This window comes from Notolepis coatsorum (genome assembly GCF_963971535.1).
Source record: "Notolepis coatsorum genome assembly, chromosome: 3".
Classification (NCBI taxonomy): domain Eukaryota; kingdom Metazoa; phylum Chordata; class Actinopteri; order Aulopiformes; family Paralepididae; genus Notolepis; species Notolepis coatsorum.
In genome coordinates, this window is record NC_140167.1 from 181,749,415 (window position 1) to 181,771,620 (window position 22,206).

The 22,206-nt window shown below is 42.7% G+C and overlaps 1 protein-coding gene across 4 annotated transcripts in view; it reads left to right on the top strand.

Moving 5' to 3' along the window:
* Positions 1 to 1,318: 1,318 nt before the first annotated feature.
* Positions 1,319 to 22,206, top strand: part of usp9 (ubiquitin specific peptidase 9) — a 153,263-nt gene continuing 132,375 nt past the window's right edge. For 3 of the 4 annotated variants that reach the window (XM_084309461.1, XM_084309463.1, XM_084309464.1), the window contains exons 1-2: positions 1,319 to 1,937; positions 21,295 to 21,599. In XM_084309461.1, coding sequence (XP_084165587.1) covers positions 21,498 to 21,599 — 102 coding nt within the window. In that variant the 5' untranslated portion in view covers positions 1,319 to 1,937; positions 21,295 to 21,497. Of the gene's footprint in view, positions 1,938 to 1,998; positions 2,031 to 21,294; positions 21,600 to 22,206 lie in introns of those variants that run through there. The other variant, XM_084309462.1, reaches the window with a different exon arrangement.

Below are 22,206 nucleotides of genomic sequence, written 5' to 3' on the forward strand. Positions count from 1 at the left end.
GCACAGAAAGACTCAGAAGAAGCTTCTATCCCCAGGCCATCAGGCTGCTAAACGAACAATGATTGAACACTACACAACAACAACCACCAAACGCACATAGCACACACATCCACACGCACACACTCACTTTAAACAAACACACTGTAGCACCCACTCCACACACTTATAGCACACACCCACTTTAAACAAACACACTGTAGCACCCACTCCCCACACTTTATATTTATGGATGAAGGATTGCACTACAACTCGTACACCTTACTGTAAATTGTACCTAAAATTGTACCTCATCCCATTTCTGCTTTGCACTAGATAGTACTGTACATTAGTACACTGCATAGTATTGTGTATTGTATATTATATGGTAACTCAGAACATTGTACATATGTCTATACCGAACACTGTGACCTCATTTTCTTCTTCTAAATTCATGCTATATTATGTTATTATGTTATTTGATACTATCTTGTCTAGCACAGTCTCTGGAGCGTAACAGTAAGAAGCATTTTGTATGAAAGTATTCTGTACTTCTGTATGACAACTATTAAAGAACTTGAACTTGAACTTGAATATGCGCCATTTGTGGTGCTGAAATGTTTGTGTTGTGTTGGGGGGGGGGGGGCTTTTCACTTCACTCTTCACTGGTTCATTAGTCTCTAGTCCATTGGTTCTCAAACTGTTTTGTGTCATGGACCCCAAAAGGATATGTAACAAGCCTTGGACCCCCATTTGATGAGCTTGTTGTCCCAGGGACCCTTATCTGAGAAGATAGTTGTTACACATGATTTAGTACAACATTATTCCATAACTGTCTGTCTATACTGTAGCTAACAGTGGAGAGAGTGAAACCTATGCTCAGAATATGAATGAATGAAAACTTTATTTAACAGATTGCAGAATGGGTACAATACAGTACGGCTCAATACACACAATTGGTTAAGTGGATGCAGACCAGAGAAAGACGTTTGTCTTGTTTACATCAGGGTCCCCCATTTTCAATTCCTAGTGACATTTATGACATACACAACATACATGACATTTATGGCATAGGGACATACATGACATACAGGTATTTAGTACTGTTACATTTGTGACATATACGATATGCAAATATACAGTACTGTTACCCATAGATCCTGACAGAGTATACATATGATGGGCAGGAGACTGTACATTAGGAGGGGGTGGGTTGGTTGGAGAGAACTATACATACGGTGGGGAGAGAACATTCTTACACATTGTGCTAGAACTTATAGTGAATAGAAGGACAGTGGAGAACTCAAGTCAATAGCAGCAGGCAAACGGCTGTGATTATCCGATACGATAGGAGGCGCTATGTGAAATTGTCCAACTTCCTTCGCTTTTCAACAACATTCTGGCCTGGTATGGCTTAAACAACGGAGCCGAAAATCCTCTCTGGATCAGGAATCAGTCATCAATATTCCAAGGATTTTTTTTGTCTATTCCATGCAGCCCGTCGTGCTCCATTTGCTGATGTCTTCTCTGTTGTAGCAGGAGGAAGGAGGACGAGGCTGTCTGACCGGCGACGTTGACCGTTGTGGAGTTCGGAGGCTTCTGCTTTATTGAGGAACAGTTTGTGTGTCAGAGACTGCGCTTCCGCCATGTTGAGGTGATTCAAGTTGTGTGACAGACTGACTGCTGTGGGACCGAAGAGAAGTGACAAGCCCCGGAGAGAGATCGGACTAGATAGAGTTCGGGGGGGCTGCACAACCAGCGCCGGTGACGCAGGAAAAACACCCAAAAAGCTGGACAAAAATCCCCGTCGGAATCAGATCTTTCTGGGTTACCAGTTTTGTCTCATACGAACCAGCCGGCTGATATAGAGGCCCCACGTTTATGTAATACACGACGACACCATCGTTCTCTCGGCTGGACGTAGCTGGTGAATAAGAGGGGGAAGTCCTATCAAATTCCTGGTGAGTTGTTAGCTAACTAGCTATAGCCATAGCTCTGGTGGTTAGCTGGTTGCTACACTAACGTTAGCGTCAGCTGGTAGAACACAACGCCAGGTAACGTTTCTTCTGCAACTGACGTGTGATTGTTAGCTATGTAAGTCGATTGCAGCCGTTTGTTTTCTTTAGCTAACTCGTCTTGTGACCATTAACGCCATTTAACGGAACGAGATCGACTAACAAATTAAAATGCAATTCATGGTCTCGACGTTTACAGGCAAAACCAGACCATGTTAGCTGCCAAGCTAACATGTTAGCTAGCAGCAAGTGATTCCTGACCCTATAAGCTGTTCATGTTTACAAGTTGTCGGGGATTTGGCTATAACTAGTACGGGTCTCCTAATAATCTAGATTACTTGTATTTCGTCCGTGGGGGTATTTGTCAAAGCGGCATGATAGGTAAACCGTACAACAACACAGCTTGAATGACTCTGCCATGATGAGAGATGATGATTGTATGGATGTTGTTTTTACCCCTCCAGCAGTAAAACTAATTGAGAGAGACTCTTTGAATTCAACTTCAGGAAATAGACGAATCCAAACAGTCGTTAGCTCGTTTTGTTAGTTTGGGTTGATGTGTGCTGGGGGTGACGTTATTATTATTAAGTTGACATTGTTAACTGTTTAGATCGGCTATAGCTATAAGAACGCTCCTGGTGCCGCATTAGCTGCCGCTAGCCTCTTGTCATAAAGAACAGACTTGATGCGGGGTTTGATTATCGCTCTGTTAGCTAACGTTAGCATCCGCTGTTTCTCTCCCCACCCCGGGTAGTAGTGTCTCCTCGCTAATGCTAGCTAGCACGATTGTTCGTTGGGGGGAATTATTGTGTTGTTCACTGCCATAACTTACTTGGACAATAACGTTAGTTAAGAGGTAAGTTAATGTAAGTATTTGTTTGGATTTATAGACTGCCGTTGTGGGAGAGCTTGTGTCAACTATCTATATAACGTTGTGGCTAGGCAACTAATAATACTACCAGCAGGCCTGACCGGACGGAGATCACAGGCCTGCTGTGTGTGTCAGTGAGACGGGCTTTGGACGACGAGGCCTTGCCTTCTCTCCTCTCTCTCTCTCTCTGCCGGGGCGGATCGCCTTGCAGGCCAGCTGCTAACATTAGTAAACGGGGCTTATTTACTTTAATAAACGATTGTTATGTAATCAAGGTTTTCTCTTATGCAGGTTAAAGACAATTCTCACAGGGACACTGCAGGCCAACGTATGGCCGACCCTAACGTAGTCTGGCTTGTATTGTAATAACAGTTTCCTTTTTCTAAGCCGGTTCACAGTCGAACAGGCCGCAGATAGCTGCTGCACCTGCCTGGATGTTAGTGACAGCAGCACCCCGTATAGATGTCACTGTAAAACTCACTGATAAATATAATGTTGATAACTCAAAGTAACATAGCCTCTTCGATGATGAACGCTAGTAGTGACGTTAGCTAACAACGGTAGCGCTGGCTGGCTATCTGCACTGTATTTAATGGGGTTTTGTTTCTGCATCGTATATACATCGTATCGTGTATTCACTTACAGATGGGCGACCATTGTTTGTTAATGTCAAATATTGAACCAGATAATTGTCAAATGGCCACCTGCAAGAACTCAGGAAATGACAAAGTTGCACTACCTCCAACCGCAAAGTATATCTTCATAACACCCCCACAACATCCCCATATAACATCAACTATTTGCATTGTCAAATCTAAAATTGACTGCCCTAATGGTTGCAACAATCATGCTCTCATCTCCTCAAAATGATCTGTCTACTCACGTATTTTTGTCTTGCCAAAAGTCAAATGATTTATAGGTTAGTAAATTCATACTAACCTAAAATATACATTGATTAGGCGGTTTGATCTTAGTCTACCAAGATTTAGTTTGTCGATTTGAATGCTTTTTTTTACCACGTGGAACGAGTTATTTCCTGGGAAATGACAAGGACATCTCTGGTAAACATGAGATTTATAGAGGTCATTTTAGCATTTTTGCATGTCACACAGATTTGTCAATGAAATCAACTAATCGATTAGTTGACAAATCTAATACCATTAGTCAACTAAGAATTTCTTTAGTTGAGGACAAGCCTAACATTGATTATATTAACCTATAATATAGGTTACTACTAACCCATTGGCTAATATACATGATAATATGAATCTATTTGCACACATGACCTTATCTACTTAGTCTGGTCCAGCCAGATATCCCTGACTTTTTGCAGCTGTTTATATTTAGACACACATCCATGGTTAAGCATCATTTTTACCCCAGTTCTGTGTGTAGAGGCAGTCAGACCTTGTCCAGTTCTGGTGTTTAGGCCTACGTCCAGTCATGGGTCAGTATTGACATGACAGACAGTAGCGAGGCGATGGGTGTTCCTGGGTAGTGGAATGACTGCAGCCAGTATTCAGATGGATAGAGAAAGGGGCGAATAAACAATGCTCATCATTATGGCTCATGGCCTCATGTGTCCTCTGGAGTTGGGCTTTGCAAGGGGGTCAGGCTGCATATTGTGATTGTGAAGCATACTGGACCTGCTCTGGTCGCGGAGTTCAGAGAATCTTACTTGACATTCACGTAAGGGTTTGAGCGTAGTTGATATTCACGTAAGGGTTTGGGCTCTTGGGTCACTTGCCATTGGAAAGATTATTCATATTCATAGATAAAATAAAAAAATATATTTTATTTAATTAGCTGCATGGTTCTAAGGTCGAAGAGATGCCCTTGTTATCTACCCTGCTATGTTGTAGGGCGGTAAGTGCAGAGGTCTATCTGGACAAGAAAAAGAAAGGGATGAGAAATTACTGTCTGGCTTCCTTGCCAACTGATCCCATGGTTACCGCAGGAAATTCCCCATCTTGTCTGAAATCCACCAAGTCATGGCCTTTTTCCCTCCGCGGCGCCTAACTGACATGTTGACTGTGATCACCGGAATGGTCGAGGCAGAGTTTTATGGCTGTGGCGAAGTTCACTGTAATCGCATCACACCTTTTCCACTTCTTGTTTCCAGTCAGAAGATAGCGGTGACTCCGGCCCACGCTTAACAGCCTTCACGCTGTGTTTAAATGCATTTTTTACAGATCTTATATGTTCACAGAGCCTCTCCCACTAGTGTTGCTGTTCTCCTTGGCGTGTGTCTGATGTTGTGAATATTACACAGTAGATTTGGGAATTCTTTTCACTGTACTGAACAAAGGCGTTTGTTTGATTGATTTGAGCAAAGCTCTGCCTGGAACAGATTTCAATTGAAGGCAATACAGTATTCATCAGAAATTCATCACTGGAGATGAATAACAGCTCTTTTGCACACTAGTACTTATTTGATCTTGTAATTTATGTTGAAGTTGATGTATTGACTATTTTCAGCCAGTAGTAACAATCCTAGAGAGGGAAACGGAGTAGGGGAACTGGACTATACCGCCTTGATTTTAGTGCCCAAAAGACAAAATGTGATGATGTAACATTATGATAATCTGCAGAACACATTATTGATTACCCTCCTATGATTTAGGTTGGCATTCTAATGTGCGTTGGGCTCACTCGTTTAGTTTCTCTTCCCACTTGTAGCTCTTACAAAAATGGCAACCTTATGGGAGCTACTGAGGAATTTAATAATTTAGTTGTGTCCGACGGCAACCGTACTGCAGTTTGTCAGCCTTATAGCGTAGGCCGCAGAGTATCGACAATCGGTGTGTGTGTAGTCTGTGTACTGTGTGTGTGTGTCCAAAGCCCCAAGTGGTGTCAGTGTGTTGTGCTGTTCAAACGTGACATTTTACTTCTCTCTCTCTCTCTCTGGAGACTAACAGTAACTTCACTAGCACCTGTGGTGCAGGAACCAAAGACTGTAAAATGAATGGATGCTCTACACTGCTGCAGTTGGTTTTTACTCTGCATAGCATACTCGTACTTTGTTGTGGAAAAACGTCCACTTCCTCATCAGCCACTGTTTCCCCCCCTCCCATAAAGCAGCCACATAGCTGCTGTCTTGACTATGGAGCAGGCTCAACAATGATTTTGTGCATTTGGGTTCGTACAGTTAGTTGTCATTCTGAGGGTGAATAAAAGAGCAAGAGTCCGTGGGAAGATGTGTAGAGGAACTTTCACGTTCCTCTATAGTGCAGTCTGTGCGTCTAGCGACAGTGAAACATTACTAGTTGTTTTTGTGCCCCGGAACCCCATTGCGTGCCACCACCCACTTCAATGACAGAGCTCTCATATTTGCGAACGCATAAACTATATCTTAAATTATGTGTCTAATATGGCCGGCGCTTATCAATGACTTGTTTGCAGTCAACATTGTCGAAACGGATTGTTTTTTAATCGGTTGATTTCCGTTTTATACCATTTTGAAAAACGCTAGTTTCTTGAAACTTCCAGAAGATTTCAAGAAGATTCTGTGATAATTGCCCTTTACTGGAATACACTGGAATACACACAAAACACGTTGTCATTTTTCGGCCTATTTATGAATAGTTTTCAAATAAATGCTAGATTATCGATACACAGTAGTGGTGGGCCTGATCTCTGCCAATGACGAGAGGGCCTACCTGGAAGAGGTAGAGAATCTGTCAGGAGAACTGCCTCTCCCTGAACGTCAGCAAAACAAAAGAGATGATTGTGGACTTCAGGAGGTCGGGGGTCAAGGACTACAGCCCCCTCAGCATCGACGGGGCACCGGTTGAGAGAGTGAACAGTTTCAAGTACCTCGGAGCCCACATATCCGAGGACTTGACATGGACCACACACATTGACAGTGTTGTGAAGAAGGCACGACAACGCCTCTACTTCCTCAGGCGCCTAAGGAAGTTCCAAGTCAGTCAGAAGATCCTTAAGAATTTCTACTCATGTACAATAGAGAGCATCCTGACTGGCAACATCACTTCCTGGTTTGGGAATAGCACTGCACAAGACCGTAGCAGACTACAAAGAGTGACACGTTCAGCCGAACGCACAATTGGAAGGGGGCTTCCCACCCTCTAGAACATTTACAACAAGCGGTGCAGGGGTAAGGCTAAGAGAATCATCAAGGACTCCAGCCACCCGAACAACTCCCTCTTTGAACTGCTGCGGTCAGGCAAGCGATACCGGAGTCTCAAGGCGAGCACAGAAAGACTCAGAAGAAGCTTCTATCCCCAGGCCATCAGGCTGCTCAACGAACAATAAACACTATGCAACAACCATCAAATGCACACAGCACACACACCCACACGCACACACTCACTTTAAACAAACAACACACTGCAGCACCCACTCTCCACACTTTAGATCACCTGAACACACTTTATATTTATTGGTAAAGGATTTGCACTACAACTCGTACACCTTACTGTAAATTGTACCTAAATTGTACCTCATCCCATTTCTGCTTTGCACTATATAGTATTGTATATTAGTACATTGCATAGTATATTGTATATTGTATGGTAACTCAGTTACTTCTATTCTGCATCGAACATTGTACATGTCTATACTGAACACTGTGACCTCTATTTTTACTTCTATTTTACATGCTATACTATTTTATTTCACACTTATCTTGTCTAGCACAGTCTCTGGAGCGTAACAGTAAGAAGCATTTAGTATAAAAGTATTCTGTACTTCTGTATGACAACTATTAAAGAAACTTGAAACTTGAACTTGTATATGTGTACTTATGCACGCTATAGAAGTGGACTGAAATCGATTATCTTATTTCCTGATCGCACACACACACAGACACACGCATATGGCACACGCTGATATATAGGTGAAAATAGTTAGTTGTCATTCTGAGGGTGAATAAAAGAGCAAGAGTCCGTGGGAAGATGTGTAGAGGAACTTTCACGTTCCTTTATAGTGCAGTCTGTGCGTCTAGCGACAGTGAAACATTACTAGTTGTTTTTGTCTCCGTATTCCAGCACATTGGATTTGAAACCGAACAATGACTGAGTTTGCAGACTTTCAACTTTTATTGGGGAGGACTGCATTAAGTATGGCCACCCCCATTAATGATGTCACCCGGTCCTCCTAATCCACCCCACGATGCGAAGTGCTTTCACACATCACGCTCATTCAAGATGAGTCAGATCGGCGCAGTTTGAAGCGCATGACGAATTTCGAATTTTGTTCCGACTTCCTCTGAAGATCGGTCGGCGTGAGCTACGGAAGTCTCCCGGGACGCGTGTATCGCTTCCGCAACGAATTCGGTTTCCTCGTTCCTCTGATTGGCCGCGACCCCCACGTGACCCGCCCCCCCCCCCCCCCTAGGCAGAGAGCGGCCGCGGACTCGCTCGCTTCCTCAATTTATACGCATGGAAGTATTGACTGAATGAATGAATGAGAACTTTATTTAACAGATTGCAGAATGGGTACAATACAGTATGGCTCAATACACACAATTGGCAGAGCGGCCGCGGACTCGCTCGCTTCCTCAATTTATACGCATGGAAGTATTGACTGAATGAATGAATGAATGAAAACTTTATTTAACAGATTGCAGAATGGGTACAATACAGTACGGCTCAATACACACAATTGTTAAGGGGATGCAGACCAGAGAAAGACGTTTGTCTTGTTTACATCAGGGTCCCCCATTTTCAATTCATATAGAACGACTACGCCGTAACAAATCATTAAAAAAATATACCGTTAGCTGGAATATGTTGTGCCTTTACACATATGTTGGATTATGTCATTGGTTTGTCATGACAAACAAATAAAAAAAACGCGATTTACCCGCTGGCTACACCAACACACAGTGACTGCATGTAGTCACTCTGTGTTGATGTTGTAGCCACCTCCTCCGCGGCAGGAATACTAAGCTCCCCCTTAAGCTCCAGGAGAGATGGGAGAGGCTGAAAACCCGCAGTTCTTGCCCGCCTGATGGGAGCCGAATCCCCGCATCCGATTTGTCTGATGAATACCCCCAAACATGGAGGTCCCGACTCCCGAATGCATGGAAGTATTGATTGCGCCGTAACAAATCATTAAAAAAAGATACCGTTAACTGGAATATGTTGTGCCTTTACACATATGTTGGATTATGTAATTGGTTTGTCATGACAATCAAATAAAATATCGCGTCGTTCTATATGAATTGAAAATGGGGGACCCTGATGTAAACAAGACAAACGTCTTTCTCTGGTCTGCATCCCCTTAACAATTGTGTGTATTGAGCCGTACTGTATTGTACCCATTCTGCAATCTGTTAAATAAAGTTTTCATTCATTCATTCAGTCAATACTTCCATGCGTATAAATTGAGGAAGCGAGCACGTCCACGGTCGATAGGGGGGCGGGTCACGTGGGGGTCGCGGCCAATCAGAGGGACCCGGAAACCGAATTCCGTTGCGGAAGCGATACACGCTCCCGGGACGGAGGCACTTGCAGTTCTTCACCTACTGCAGAACCTCATGAATGATGGGAAACGACTTGCTATTGCCTGAGCAAATCTCCTATTTGGCTGAGAAAAGTCACCCACAAGGAAATTAAGAGACTTCAATTCCCCCCCACCTTTTCAACACTATTTATTCTGCATCACTATTCCAATATAGGCTATACTTCATGGACTGTCAGGCAAACACCAAATTATCTTACAAGTGGCTTCACCAAGATTCACAATTTAATACCGTATGCAGTAAATAATAATAATAATAATAATAGATTCAATTTGTACCGCACTTTATATTCGCAAGAATCTCAGAGTGCTACAGGAGATATAGACAAAAAGTTAAATGAATAAAACAATTAAAATGAATAAAAACAATTAAAATGAATAACAACCAATGAAATGGAAGAACATAAAAGTAAAATAAAATAAAATAATAATAAAATGAATAGAAGTAACAAATAAAAGTAAAAGAGAAATTCAGGCAAAAGCGTTAACACTTTCTTCACCAGGCTTATGTACATCATTATACCATCCTCTGCCAGCTCTATTTGTCTATGGAGAAGTTCCCCTTCTTTGTAGGGCTATAACTTTTAAAATTGTATTGCTAAATTGACATTACTATGGCCCATTCAACATCAAGTATCTATTGTTCAGGGTGTAGCAACGTTATACTTTTTCATTCACATATTCATACTAAAATACGGTCTAAAGTATAAGTGTTTTTATTGTTTTCTGCAGCTTTCTGCAGAACGTGATTTATAGCCCTAAATGCATTATATTGATGATTGTATACAGTTTGATAGCGATCGGCGCAAGATAAAAAAAATTCAAATGGACATGCTTCTAGAAGTTACTACTTATCATCTGATGTTGACCGGATGGGGGGGGGGGTCGTTTATAATTCCGTGGCCAACGTTAGATGATTCATCTAGTGTGGGTGATATGATCATTGCAGTTTGTATCGAACACGTTAAAAAAAAAATGCTGAAACTCACCGTAGCTTCCTCGTAGCGTTGGGCGATGAGCGTGGAGCAAAAATATTCCTATTATGGGATGTTGAAATATGCGATCCATCTCCAGGTTGTATAATAGTATATATGTCCAAATCATGTTGTTTATCGAGTTATTGGTAACGGATTGCTATCCATTGTGTCTAGCTCGAGTCCCGGGACTATTAGTGAGTGATCGGACCGAATTGGAATGGTTTGGGCGATCCGCCGATCGGCCACCAGATGGCGCTCTTGAACCGTTGGAGAGTTGAGAGGGGATCAACAGATCTCAAGTCTCCGGGGGAGAAATATGATTGCAATCACAGATTTTTGAAATATTGATCTTAATGACGTGTTACGGCGTCATTGGCAGAATGAGCATGGCGGAGAATGACGAGTTTAGGCGTCCTTGGCAGAGAAAGTGTTAAAAATAAATGTTTTTAGGCCCCCTTTTAAAAGCCAAAGCAAAATAAATGCTGTCTTAATGAATTTCTGGGCAATGTCTATATCAAAATAAATGTATCAGAAACCAAAAGTCTTGGTAGGTTACTCAATCCACTGTGTAAGGATTTTTAATATTATTTAATTAAAATTCTTTTGATTAAAGAAACATGGAAGAGAATATTAACAATATTATCAGTGGTCTATCTATAGTTGCAAGAAAAAATTCTGTGCATCATGTTTTACACATACTGTCTTTGCTAGTGTAGTCAAAGAAAATCGTCCCGTCACTATACATGTAAGTACAAATAGGTGCAGTTCAGTGACTTTTGCCCATCTGATTTTTCCATTGACTACTATAGTACAATTGGAGTGGAGAAAGTCAATGAAATGGCAACTATCTGTACTTTCACTTACAGTGACAAGATTATTTTCTTTGAACCCTCACTGACTGGACAAAATAACACTCAAAGTCAACTACATATCCCATACTGTGTTAAGAGTATTCTGAGGGAGAGTCCACTATACACCTATAATCCTATTTAAGTCCCATTCATGTATACAGGGGCATTGGTCTCTGTTTTGTTTGCAGGAAAGTATTGGTCGATATGGCGACGTTATCGTGCACGTGGCCTCGACAACGGCCCTCATGTGTCCCAGACAACAGAGTGATATTCAATTATGCAACGCCTGTTATGAATCTTGCGCTATAGTCAGTCTTTCACTTTCCTTTTCTCTATGCTTCACTGCATGGTTGTAACCTATGAAGATTTAGCCTAACTTAGTGGAGAAAACTTTGGAAAGATGTGACCGTGAACGGCGGTGAGACGAGACTGAACCAGGGCAGTTAGTTACTAGGTACATTGGGAAATAAATGGTTTCTATCCATACAAATGAAAAAGCGAGTTTCAAGGAGATGGTAAATACATTGGGTTCGTAATATGACTTGACAAGCCAAGCCACAGATGCGTCGTTTCAGATGTGAAAAAGGCAGTCTCTGGATGCAGATAATGTGTTCAAGTGTTTACAGACTGTCCAAAGTCAACATTGTCGAAACGGATTGTTTTTTAATCGGTTCATTTCCGTTTTATACCATACCAAGAAACTCTCGTTTTTTTTCTTGAAACTTCCAGAACATTTCAGAAGATATACCATACCAAGAAACGCTAGTTTCTTGAAACTTCCAGAACATTTCAGAAGATTCTGTGATAATCGCCCTTTACTGGAATACACTGGAATACACAAAAGCACGTTGTCATTTTTCGGCCTATTTATGAATCGTTTTCAAATAAATGCTAGATTATCGATAGTATATGTGTACTTATGCACGCTATAGAAGCGGGCTGAAAAATCGATTATCTTATTTCCTGATCGCACACACACATATGGCACACGCTGATATATAGGTGAAAATAGTTCTGATTATCCCAAGACTGGTAAAATAGATTCCTTACCTCAGATCAGATGTTCTCCAAAAAGATTATTCCAATTCCTGATCGCCATTCCAAATATCGATCGCGTTTATTGATCCAACGCTGGGTACGGGAAACACACATTCTCCGCTGTTCTGGTGGTGGGCGATGACTTCGATCGTCTCCTGACAAGTAAAATGTGGAAGCAGGACTTTTTTTTCTCCATGCGTTTCATTCAATCCAATCCAAAGGGGTGCAGATAGGGGGGTGGTATTTTCCCTGTTCGAGTTCAGACAGATCCCCACTGGTAACGTGAGGCTAGATTGATGAAACATTTATGGAAATCGATAATAAAAAAATAACTTAAAAACGAGATCTCTCGTCGGCTGGCACTCAACGGTTGGCATGAACTAACGAGAAATCTCATCGTTGGCACTCAAAGTGTTAAGGCCATGGGTAGGTAGGGAATTTATATGCGACTATGCATAGGGAATTTCTTTATTTAATAAACATTTTCACGACAACATGGATGCATGTACTCTGCCAGCATGTTTAATATCCATAATACTAAAGGTTAAAATACAAAGACTCTGTACTAAAAAAGTACAATGTACAAAGGTAGTAGTATTAAAAACGTCACCCCTAAATACTACTCACTAAATATCCTGATGTCAGAGCTGTGCAAATATTGTGAAATACTTGCTTTTTATATATTCTCATTATTGACATGGACTGCACTTTTTGACTAAGATTTAACTAAACTTTATTGCAAAAAAAAAAAAAAATGTTAAACTCATAAAATAAATTTGGGTCGCACCTAAATCGGCAGGGTCGGTCGGCAACCAGAACCAAACCATTTATTTTGCATGGCCCAATCACTGTCCCCCTGGTCAGTAGTTGGCCTGGTCAATTAATCAAGATAAACTTTCAATCACAATTATGAACACACGAGAATTGACTTTTTAAGCCAGGTCAAGACTTTGATCCTGGTCATGTTTTAGTTTTTCAGTTGAATTATATTTAAAGTTCAAGGAAATCTGAAATATATATATAGCTAAATAGTCGTGATTTCGGTATCGACCAAAATAATTTTGATTAATGATTCTTGCCACAATCTAGCCGCCCTAGTCGGTTGTATGTTTCCTTTTGGATTTCTACTTTCCTCATACCTTTTTGCCTCTATCGCATTCGCCATCGTCAGGATTAGGCTATTCTTCAAAAATATAGACATGACTCCACCTCGGGTCGTAGTCCACATGACGTAGTCTTAATGCTGCCGCCCAGAAGCCTGTGTTTATACGGATGGCGTGTTGTTGATTAGACAGTCTGCCGGGCGGCCGAGTGCTGAATTGGCAGGCCGCATCATGTTTCACTGAACGTCACACACTGTCATTTAGCCCGAGCTCTGCCAGGTACGCAGCTGATCTGATGGGAACATACCTGGGCTCAGCCATCCACGGATGGTGGACCGGGCTCCAGAGACACTTCCTGACGGCACCGTAACCCCTGCACATAGCCAGGAACATCCAGTTGTCAACTGCACACAGGACGGCACAATCATCACTGGTTTGAATTTCATCATAATATGCCTGCGAGGGAGACGGTGGTGATATACTCTCTTGCACAATCCACCCTTGATTTCTATTCATAACTTTCGCCACCGACACTGACACCCTGACACTCCTGATCCTGATACTTTCAACAAGAGTACTTTTACTTAAGTGTAAGATAAAATGTTTTAAACCACTGTATGTCTCTTAGGCCTATTGGTTAAGGGACCGCAAATGGACATCAACACAGTTTATCATTTGGGCTCTCTGTACCATATTGGAATGAAATGATTTAAGATTGGCTTTAAGTGCAAACCGTCTGCTTTAATTTGAGGGTATTTACCTCCACATCAGGTGAACAGGAATTGCAACCATTTCTATATGTGCATCCCCTTTTTTAAGGGGCCAAAAGTAATTATTGGACACTTGGCTGTTCCAGGGCCAGGTGTGTTATTACCTCATTATTTAATTTACAAGGATAAAAATGTGCCATTGCTCTCAACTATCAATATGAGGTTCAGCCATCAGTGAAGCAAGCCATCATTAGGCTGAACAATCTAAACAAACACATCAGAGATAGCAAAAACATTATGTGTGGCCAAATCATCTGTTTGGTACATTCTTAAAACAACTGGTGGATGACAATCAATTGAAGACTTCACCAGGGTGAATACAGAGGGTTCGCCACAATATGTAAACCATTAAACAGGAAGACCAGATTAGAGTTGGTCAAAAACATCAAAAAATGCCTGTACAGTTCTGGAACAACATTCTATGGACAGATGAGATGAGGATCAACTTGTATCAGAATGACTAGAGAATAGTATGGAGAAGGAAAGGAACTGCTCATGATCCAAAGCATACCACCTCATCAGTGAAGCATGTTAGTGGTAGTGTTATTGCGTGGGCATGTATGGCTGCCAATGGAACTGGTTCCCTTGTTTTTTATTGATGCGACTGCTGACAAAAGCAGCAGGATGAATTCGGAAGTGTTTTGGGTAGAGCTGCCGCGATTACCGCGGTATCGCTGTTACATCACGGCCACCGCAGAGTAGGCTGAATACCGCATCACCGCTGTTTTTTATAATAATAATAATAAAGTACCCTCCTCTCGTTGGGCTTGCGGCTCTGCAGATATACCCTACTCCTCTATCGAGGTTCCAAGCGACCCTATTGGGTACCAGAAAAGTCATGTGAAACATTGCAGACCACTGATTGGTCAGAAGAGAGACGCGTCACACGTTGGAGCGTCCTGCAGTTTTTTACGTCCTGAATGTCAGCCATTGATCAGAGCTCATCACAATACGGCTAATAACGTTAGCTTTAGCTCCCCGCCGGAGTGGACTACCATCGGCGTCGCTCCTCAGGAGTACTAAACGAGACATAATGATTTTACTGTCTGCAACGAATGTTATAATAAAAGACCTTCGTTCTATACACTTGTCTGATTGAAAACTTTATTAACAGACCGCAGAATGGGACAACTCGGCACGCTCTGAGCAAAGAAAGGAACTGAGATATGAATTGAGTATTGCTTGCCTTGCTATGGTCCGGTAAATACGCTGATGTTATTGAACGTATAACTATATAACGTTAATGCCACAAAACGAATGCCTTTATTATAAAGTAGTAACTTTATAGTAATAATAATAAGAAAGGGTCGGGGTAACCACCCCTGCCCGCGACACCGATTGAACGGCGCACGACCAGAGGGGAAACTTCGAATCCGTGTTTCACTTTCAATAACTAATGCGTGCTTGCCGAATCCCAAACAATATTCATGTTGCAAAGTCATCCTCTAAAGATAGACATTTAGACTAGAGGCAGGCTATATGCTATAAAGAGTAGACTACTACTAAAAAAAAAATGCATTCAAACTTTTTTTTTAAATTTTTTGTGTGCGTGCGGTAATAACCGCGGCGGTAGGAAATATTTTGCAAATTTGTGCGGTAAGGAAAACATCAATACCGCGGCAGCTCTAGTTTTGGGCAATATTATCTGCTCATATTCAGCCAAATACTGCAGAACTCATTGGATGGCGCTTCACAGTCCAGATGGACAATGACCTGAAGCATACTGCGAAAGCAACCAAAGAGTTTTATTAAGGCAAAGAATGGAATGTTATGCAATGGCCAAGTAAATCACCTGGCCTGAATCCAATTGAGCATGCATTTCACTTGCTGAAGACATACCTGAAGGCAGGGAGCGAAATTAACTTTTTGACTCACCGGCCAGTGGCGGGTAGATGGGAAGAGTCTACCCGCCAAGCAGGGGAGGAAACTAACTTTTTGGCTTACCAGCCAACTGGCGAGTATCTGATTTTTTTTACCAGCCAAACAGATTTTTTACCAGACAAAAAAAATCGCTAATTGTGATAATTACTTCTTTGTACGTCTTCGTCTAAATTGATTTTCAATCATAGCAAATTAATCACACTGTCTCTACTCTTCAAAATATTACATCATTAAATCACATATTAACATGAAAGAGGGAACTATACTGGACTGGGTTGGGCTGAACTGGGCAGTGAAAGATGCTGGGTTGGGCTGGTCTAGGTTATACTGAATGATGAATTGAAAATGAATTGAAAATGGGGGACCCTGATGTAAACAAGACGAAAGTCTTTCTCTGGTCTGCATCCCCTTAACAATTGCATGTATTGAGCCGTACTGTACTGTACCCATTCTGCAATCTGTTAAATAAAGTTTTCATTCATTCATTCATCACAGCTCAACTACTAGGAATGTGTGTCTGACTCTTAAGTGCAGGAAATATTCATCAGAAAGGGGGGACATGATGGAGGGAATGGAAAGAGCAGGTTTGACAGGAGCAGGGTTGAAGGGCATATTGGAGTGTGGAGGAAGTGGACAAGGCATTATTAAGCAAACAGGACTGAAATGGGGGACCCTGATGTAAACAAGACGAAAGTCCTTCTCTGGTCTGCATCCCCTTAACAATTGTGTGTATTGAGCTGTACTGTATTGTACCCAATCTGCAATCTGTTAATAAAGTTTTCAATCAATCAATCAATACTGGGTTGGGCTGGTTTAGGTTGAACTGAGTTGGGCAGTGAAAGAACCAAGCATTTCACTGTAATGTAATAGCTAAATAAAACAACTTGAACTTGACTTGTTACATTTGCACTCTGGTTGTATGCCAAATGTATTCTGGTTGTACTGTACTTGTGCTGTAAGATGACAATACATTGGAACCGAATCGACAACGCTAGGGGTTCAGCAGGTGTATTCTGAATGCCAAGTATGACAACATCACCGTTGTGAAGGGCATATGGGCGAGTGGTGATATGGCATATGGGGGGAAACCCGGTAATAATAAAATGTCACTCGGCTGCATTTAAGCAACGCCGCTCAGTATAGTCGTCCACTATGTTGAATGCGCGTTATGGTAGCTTGTTACATGCTAGGTAGCTAGCCGGCTAATGCTGGTTGACTTGTCATTCTCATCCGACTCGAAGGAGACGCGTCGCGTGCTGTTGTTCGCCCCCATGTCAGACCGCACTGATATCCGAAAGCGACGACTCTACATGCAATTATTTTCATCCACTGATGTGTTTTTGTAAGTTTGTCTACGTTGTCAAGCCGGCTGCCGGTGGCAGGAGTTTGTAGGTCTGCGCGCAGTGGTCTGTCCACTTCCCCTAGATGGGCGGCATCTTCTAGAAAATCAGTGTTCATTGGAGGAGCTTAGAGCGCATCTGTACAACGATGATGTTCATTGGTTATGGTCTGATTATTATGTGGCGCAAATGGGAGGAATCAAGGGGGGAGTCAGAGTTCGGTTTGTGCCAGTGAGCGAATCAGCAGATTGCAGAATGATTTTTTTGTTTTGTTTTGTAATTACTAGTACTCGCCAGACTGGCGAGTGCTCTTCATGAATTACTCGCCAAACGTAAAAAATACTTGCAATTGGCGAGTAAAGTGGCCTAATTTCCTCCCCTGCCGCCAAGCATATTTCTTACCTGCCAAATTTTTTTTGATTACAAAAAAAAATATATATATATATATATATATATTATATAATTTTTTTTTTTAATAAAATATATATTATATAATCATACTTGTAGTTGTATTATCTGCGAGACATCGCCACCATGCAATAAGTCAAAATGCTTGCTATCTGCAAACAGCTCCACTGTCTGTGTGTATACTTGAGTAGCCTCCAGCTCCAGCAAGGATTCTCCGGCCCTGCAGCTAGACCCTATATTCAGCTAGACCCTACATTCAGCATGCAAGGATTCTCCGGCGATGCAGCTGGACCCTATTTAACATTACGGTTATTTTGTCAAATCACATTCAACATGCCCTCAGCTAGAATACGCATTCAATCAATGTTATAAGACATTGATATCAGGAGCTATCTGTAGCTACTGCTAGCCCGGTAGATAACGTTGAGACCAGGGGAGGAAATTAGGCCACTTTACTGGCCAAATGCTAGTATTTTTTACGTTTGGCTGGTAAAAAAAATCAGATACCCGCCAGTTGGCTGGTAAGCCAAAAAGTTATTTTCCTCCCCTGCTGGCGAGTATACAAAAAAATAAAACATTATCACTGCACTGGCAAACGGTGCGCGTCTTCTGAGTGTTCGCTTTAGTTGACAGTGCCACGAGAGCACTGCACAAGACCACCCGCGGACATATAATGTTTAATAAACGTTTGCACAGTACTGGCCAACCCGCGGACATATAATAATAAAAGTCCTGCGGTACTAGGCTAGCCATCAGGAGCACTCGCAAACAGATAACGTTAAACAGCAGAAGATGGAAAACAGACAGACTGACCAACGGGGAACTGCATCCAACCCTAGTACAACCCTTGAGTATAAGTTACTAAGGACACATTTAAATCACAGAGGTGTAATGTTAGTCTACTGGAACTGTATACAGTGGTTAGCTTCTAGTTAGCGTTTTAGCTATAGCTGCTTGCTAGCTAACGTTAGCCCCGTGTGCTCAAAGCAGCCAGCTAGGTGTATCTGTTACGACTATAATGTTTCCAAAAAAGCACCGGACTACGACGTAAGGTTAGACATTTTATTTCATGCTCAAAAGCCCCTGGCTTGCACATCGCAGTCACGAAAGGGGCTAGCTCAACCAGTGCACTGTGCACAACAGCACACCAACCCAACTGACGTTACCACAACACTTGACGGTACTTCACAGCACTGTCGTAAGACCACCGTGCTGTCTTAAAGGCACAGTGTGCCTACCCAGATGCATACACAACATTGACGCGGCTTGACATACAAAGAAGTAATTATCACAATTAGCGATTTTTTTTGTCTGGTAAAAAATCTGTTTGGCTGGTAAAAAAAATCAGATACTCGCCAGTTGGCTGGTAAGCCAAAAAGTTAGTTTCCTCCCCTGGTTAAGACAATTTAGTTTACTGGGACAGATGGATTTAACGTGAGCTAGCTAACGAGGGAACGGAGCACTCGAGTCGACTATTGCTGGAGCATTTGTTGATATCAGCAGCTATCAGTAGCTAGCCAGCTAGATACCGTTAGACAATGCCTCGTCATGTATTAAACTAAAAGTGAATAGTTGACTGGGTCATTGTTTAAACAGTAACGTTAGCTCATGGAGGTCCGATATAGACTAGAGCAGACGGAAGTAAACAAGCCAAATGAGAGCTTCCGATTAGTCATTTGCTTTCTTTCTCGTGAAACCAGTCACGTCACTCTACTGTGATTGGACCGTTGACTTGAGTGCAATGTGGGACTTGTAGTTTTTTAACGATCTCGCGGCGGAGAAAAAAAAGACGCGGCTATAATCTGTACTCGCACAAGAGTATCGTTATGAACTACACGTCTACACGCCACACGGCGGGCAGCCCTCTAAGTGTCATGCGCCAAAGGTAAAAACAGACCGCCCCTGGCGGGCGGCGGGCTTTAGTTTCGGTCCCTGCCTGAAGGTAAAAATGCCCCAAGAACGAGCAGGAACTGAAGACCGTTGCACTAGAGGCCTGGCAGAGCATCACCAGTGATGAAACCCAGCATCTAGTGATGTCTATGGGTTCCAGACTTCAGGCTGTCATCGCCTGCAAAGGATTTGCAACCAAGTATTAAAAATTACTGATTTATGATTGTTTGTCCAATTACTTTTGCTCCCTTAAAAGAGAGGGCGCACATGTAGAAACTGTTGTAATTCCTACACTGTTCACCTGATTTGGAATAAAGCTGAAAGTCTGCACTTAAAGCACATCTTGTTTCATTTCAAGTCCATTGTGGTGGTGTACAGAGACATTGTGGTGGTGTACTGAGACATTGTGGTGGTGTACAGAGACAAAATTGTGTCCATGTCCAAATATTTATGTACCTGACTGTAGAGCTGCCGCGGTATTGATTATTTCCTTACCGCACAAATTTGCAAAATATTTCATACCGCCGCGGTTATTACCGGCATGCACACAAAAAATAAAAAATAAAAGTTTGAATGCATTTTTTTTTTAGTAGTAGTCTACTCTTTATAGCATATAGCCTGCCTCTAGTCTAAATGTCTATTTTTAGAGGATGACTTTGCAGCATGAATATTGTTTGGGATTCGGCAAGCACGCATTAGTTATTGAAAGTGAAACACGGATTCGAAGTTTACCCTCTGGTCGTGCGCCGTTCACTCTGTGTCGCGGGCAGGGGTGGTTACCCCTAACCCCCCCGACCCTTTCTTATTATTATTACTATAAAGTTACTACTTTATAATAAAGGCATTCGTTTTGTGGCATTAACATTATATAGTTATACGTTCAATAACATCAGCGTATTTACCGGACAATAGCAAGGCAAGCAATACTCTATTCATATCTCAGTTCCTTCCTTTGCTCAGAGCGTGCCGAGTTGTCCCATTCTGCGGTCTGTTAATAAAGTTTTCAATCAGACAAGTGTATAGAACGAAGGGCTTTTATTATAACATTCGTTGCAGACAGTAAAATCATTATGTCTCGTTTAGTACTCCTTAGGAGCGATCGTAGTCCACTCCGGCGGAGAGTTAAAGCTAACGTTATTAGCCGTGTTGTGATGATCTGACATTCAGGAAGTAAAAACCTAATACTCGCTTGCCGATTGGTGGTAACACACTGCATGACGCTACAACGTGTGACGCGACTCTCTTCTGACCAATCAGTGGTCTGCAATGTTTCACGTGACTTTTCTGGTACCCAATAGGGTCGCTTGGAACCTCGAGAGAGGAGTAGGGTATATCTGCAGAGCCGCAAGCCCAACGAGAGGAGGATAATTTATTATTATTATTATAAAAAACAGCGGTGACGCGGTATTCAGCCTACTCTGCGGTGGCCGTGATGTAACAGCGATACCGCGGTAATGCGGTAATCGCGGCAGCTCTACCTGACTGCAATACACTGTATATTGTTACCAGCTGGTTTGTACTATTCAGTAACTGCAAAATGGCCATAGAAAACCAAAGTGGAAAATGAGATGCATATTGTGAAAATGTGTAGAAAGAAATATGGTAAAATGTCTCTCTAGCGTCTTGTGTTCCACTTAAACTAGCCGGGCCACCAGTCGGGCTAACCTTTCTCCCCCTCTTTGTTCCAGGTTATGCAATGGTCTCAGCGGCCCATCCAGATCCTCAGGTGCTTGTGTCCCTCTCTCGCGCGTTCGGGCTCTCATCCCTCTGCTCTACGGCTGAGGCGGCTGTGCTCTCATCCCTCTGCTCTGCGGCTGAGGCGGCTGTGATTTCCCTCCTGGCCAGCGCTCCCTAAGAGGCCAAGATTGCCAAGATCTGCCCGGTGGCGAGCATGACGGCCACCACGCGTGGCTCTCCGGTGGGGGGCAACGACAGCCAGGGTCAGGGCCAGGCGCCCGATGCCCAGAGCCAGCCCCCGCTGCCACAGAACCAGGTCTAAACTCTCTCTTTCTCTCTCTCTCTCTCCTGTCTGGTCCTCCTGTCTGAGCTCCTCCTCTGTGTGCTCAACACCCTCCTCCCGTCTTTCTCCTCTGTCTTCCTGTTGGTTTTTCTCCGTTGGCTGCTCCTTCAGTCTAGCTCCCTTTCCTCCCTTCCTATCTGTTTTCATTAGGTCCATGTATTAAGTCTGTTACAGGGTATTACTGCAGGAATGGCCACAGAACAAGGCCATCGGCACCTTTAGTAGTAAATAGAGATGCGTAATTAAATAAACCAGCGGAGGGAGAGAGTGGTGTGTGTCTGTCTCTCCGCAGGAGTCCAGACACTGCAGCACAGTTCTGTTGTCTCCATTCAACAGTCAGCTCTCATACCTAGCCACACACACGGATGCCCAAGGAGAGGAAAGGGGATGGAAGGATGGAGCGGAAAAGAGAGCGAGTGCTAAGGCGAGGCATCAATGAACAGAGCCTCCTGAGTGATAGATAAAGGATGTGTGTGCGTGCATGCGTGTGTGTGTGCGTGTGCTCCTCCGTTGGTAAGAGATGAGCAGCGCTGAGACGTGAGAGGCAAGCTGCCTATGTAGGTCAGCCAAGCAGAAGGAG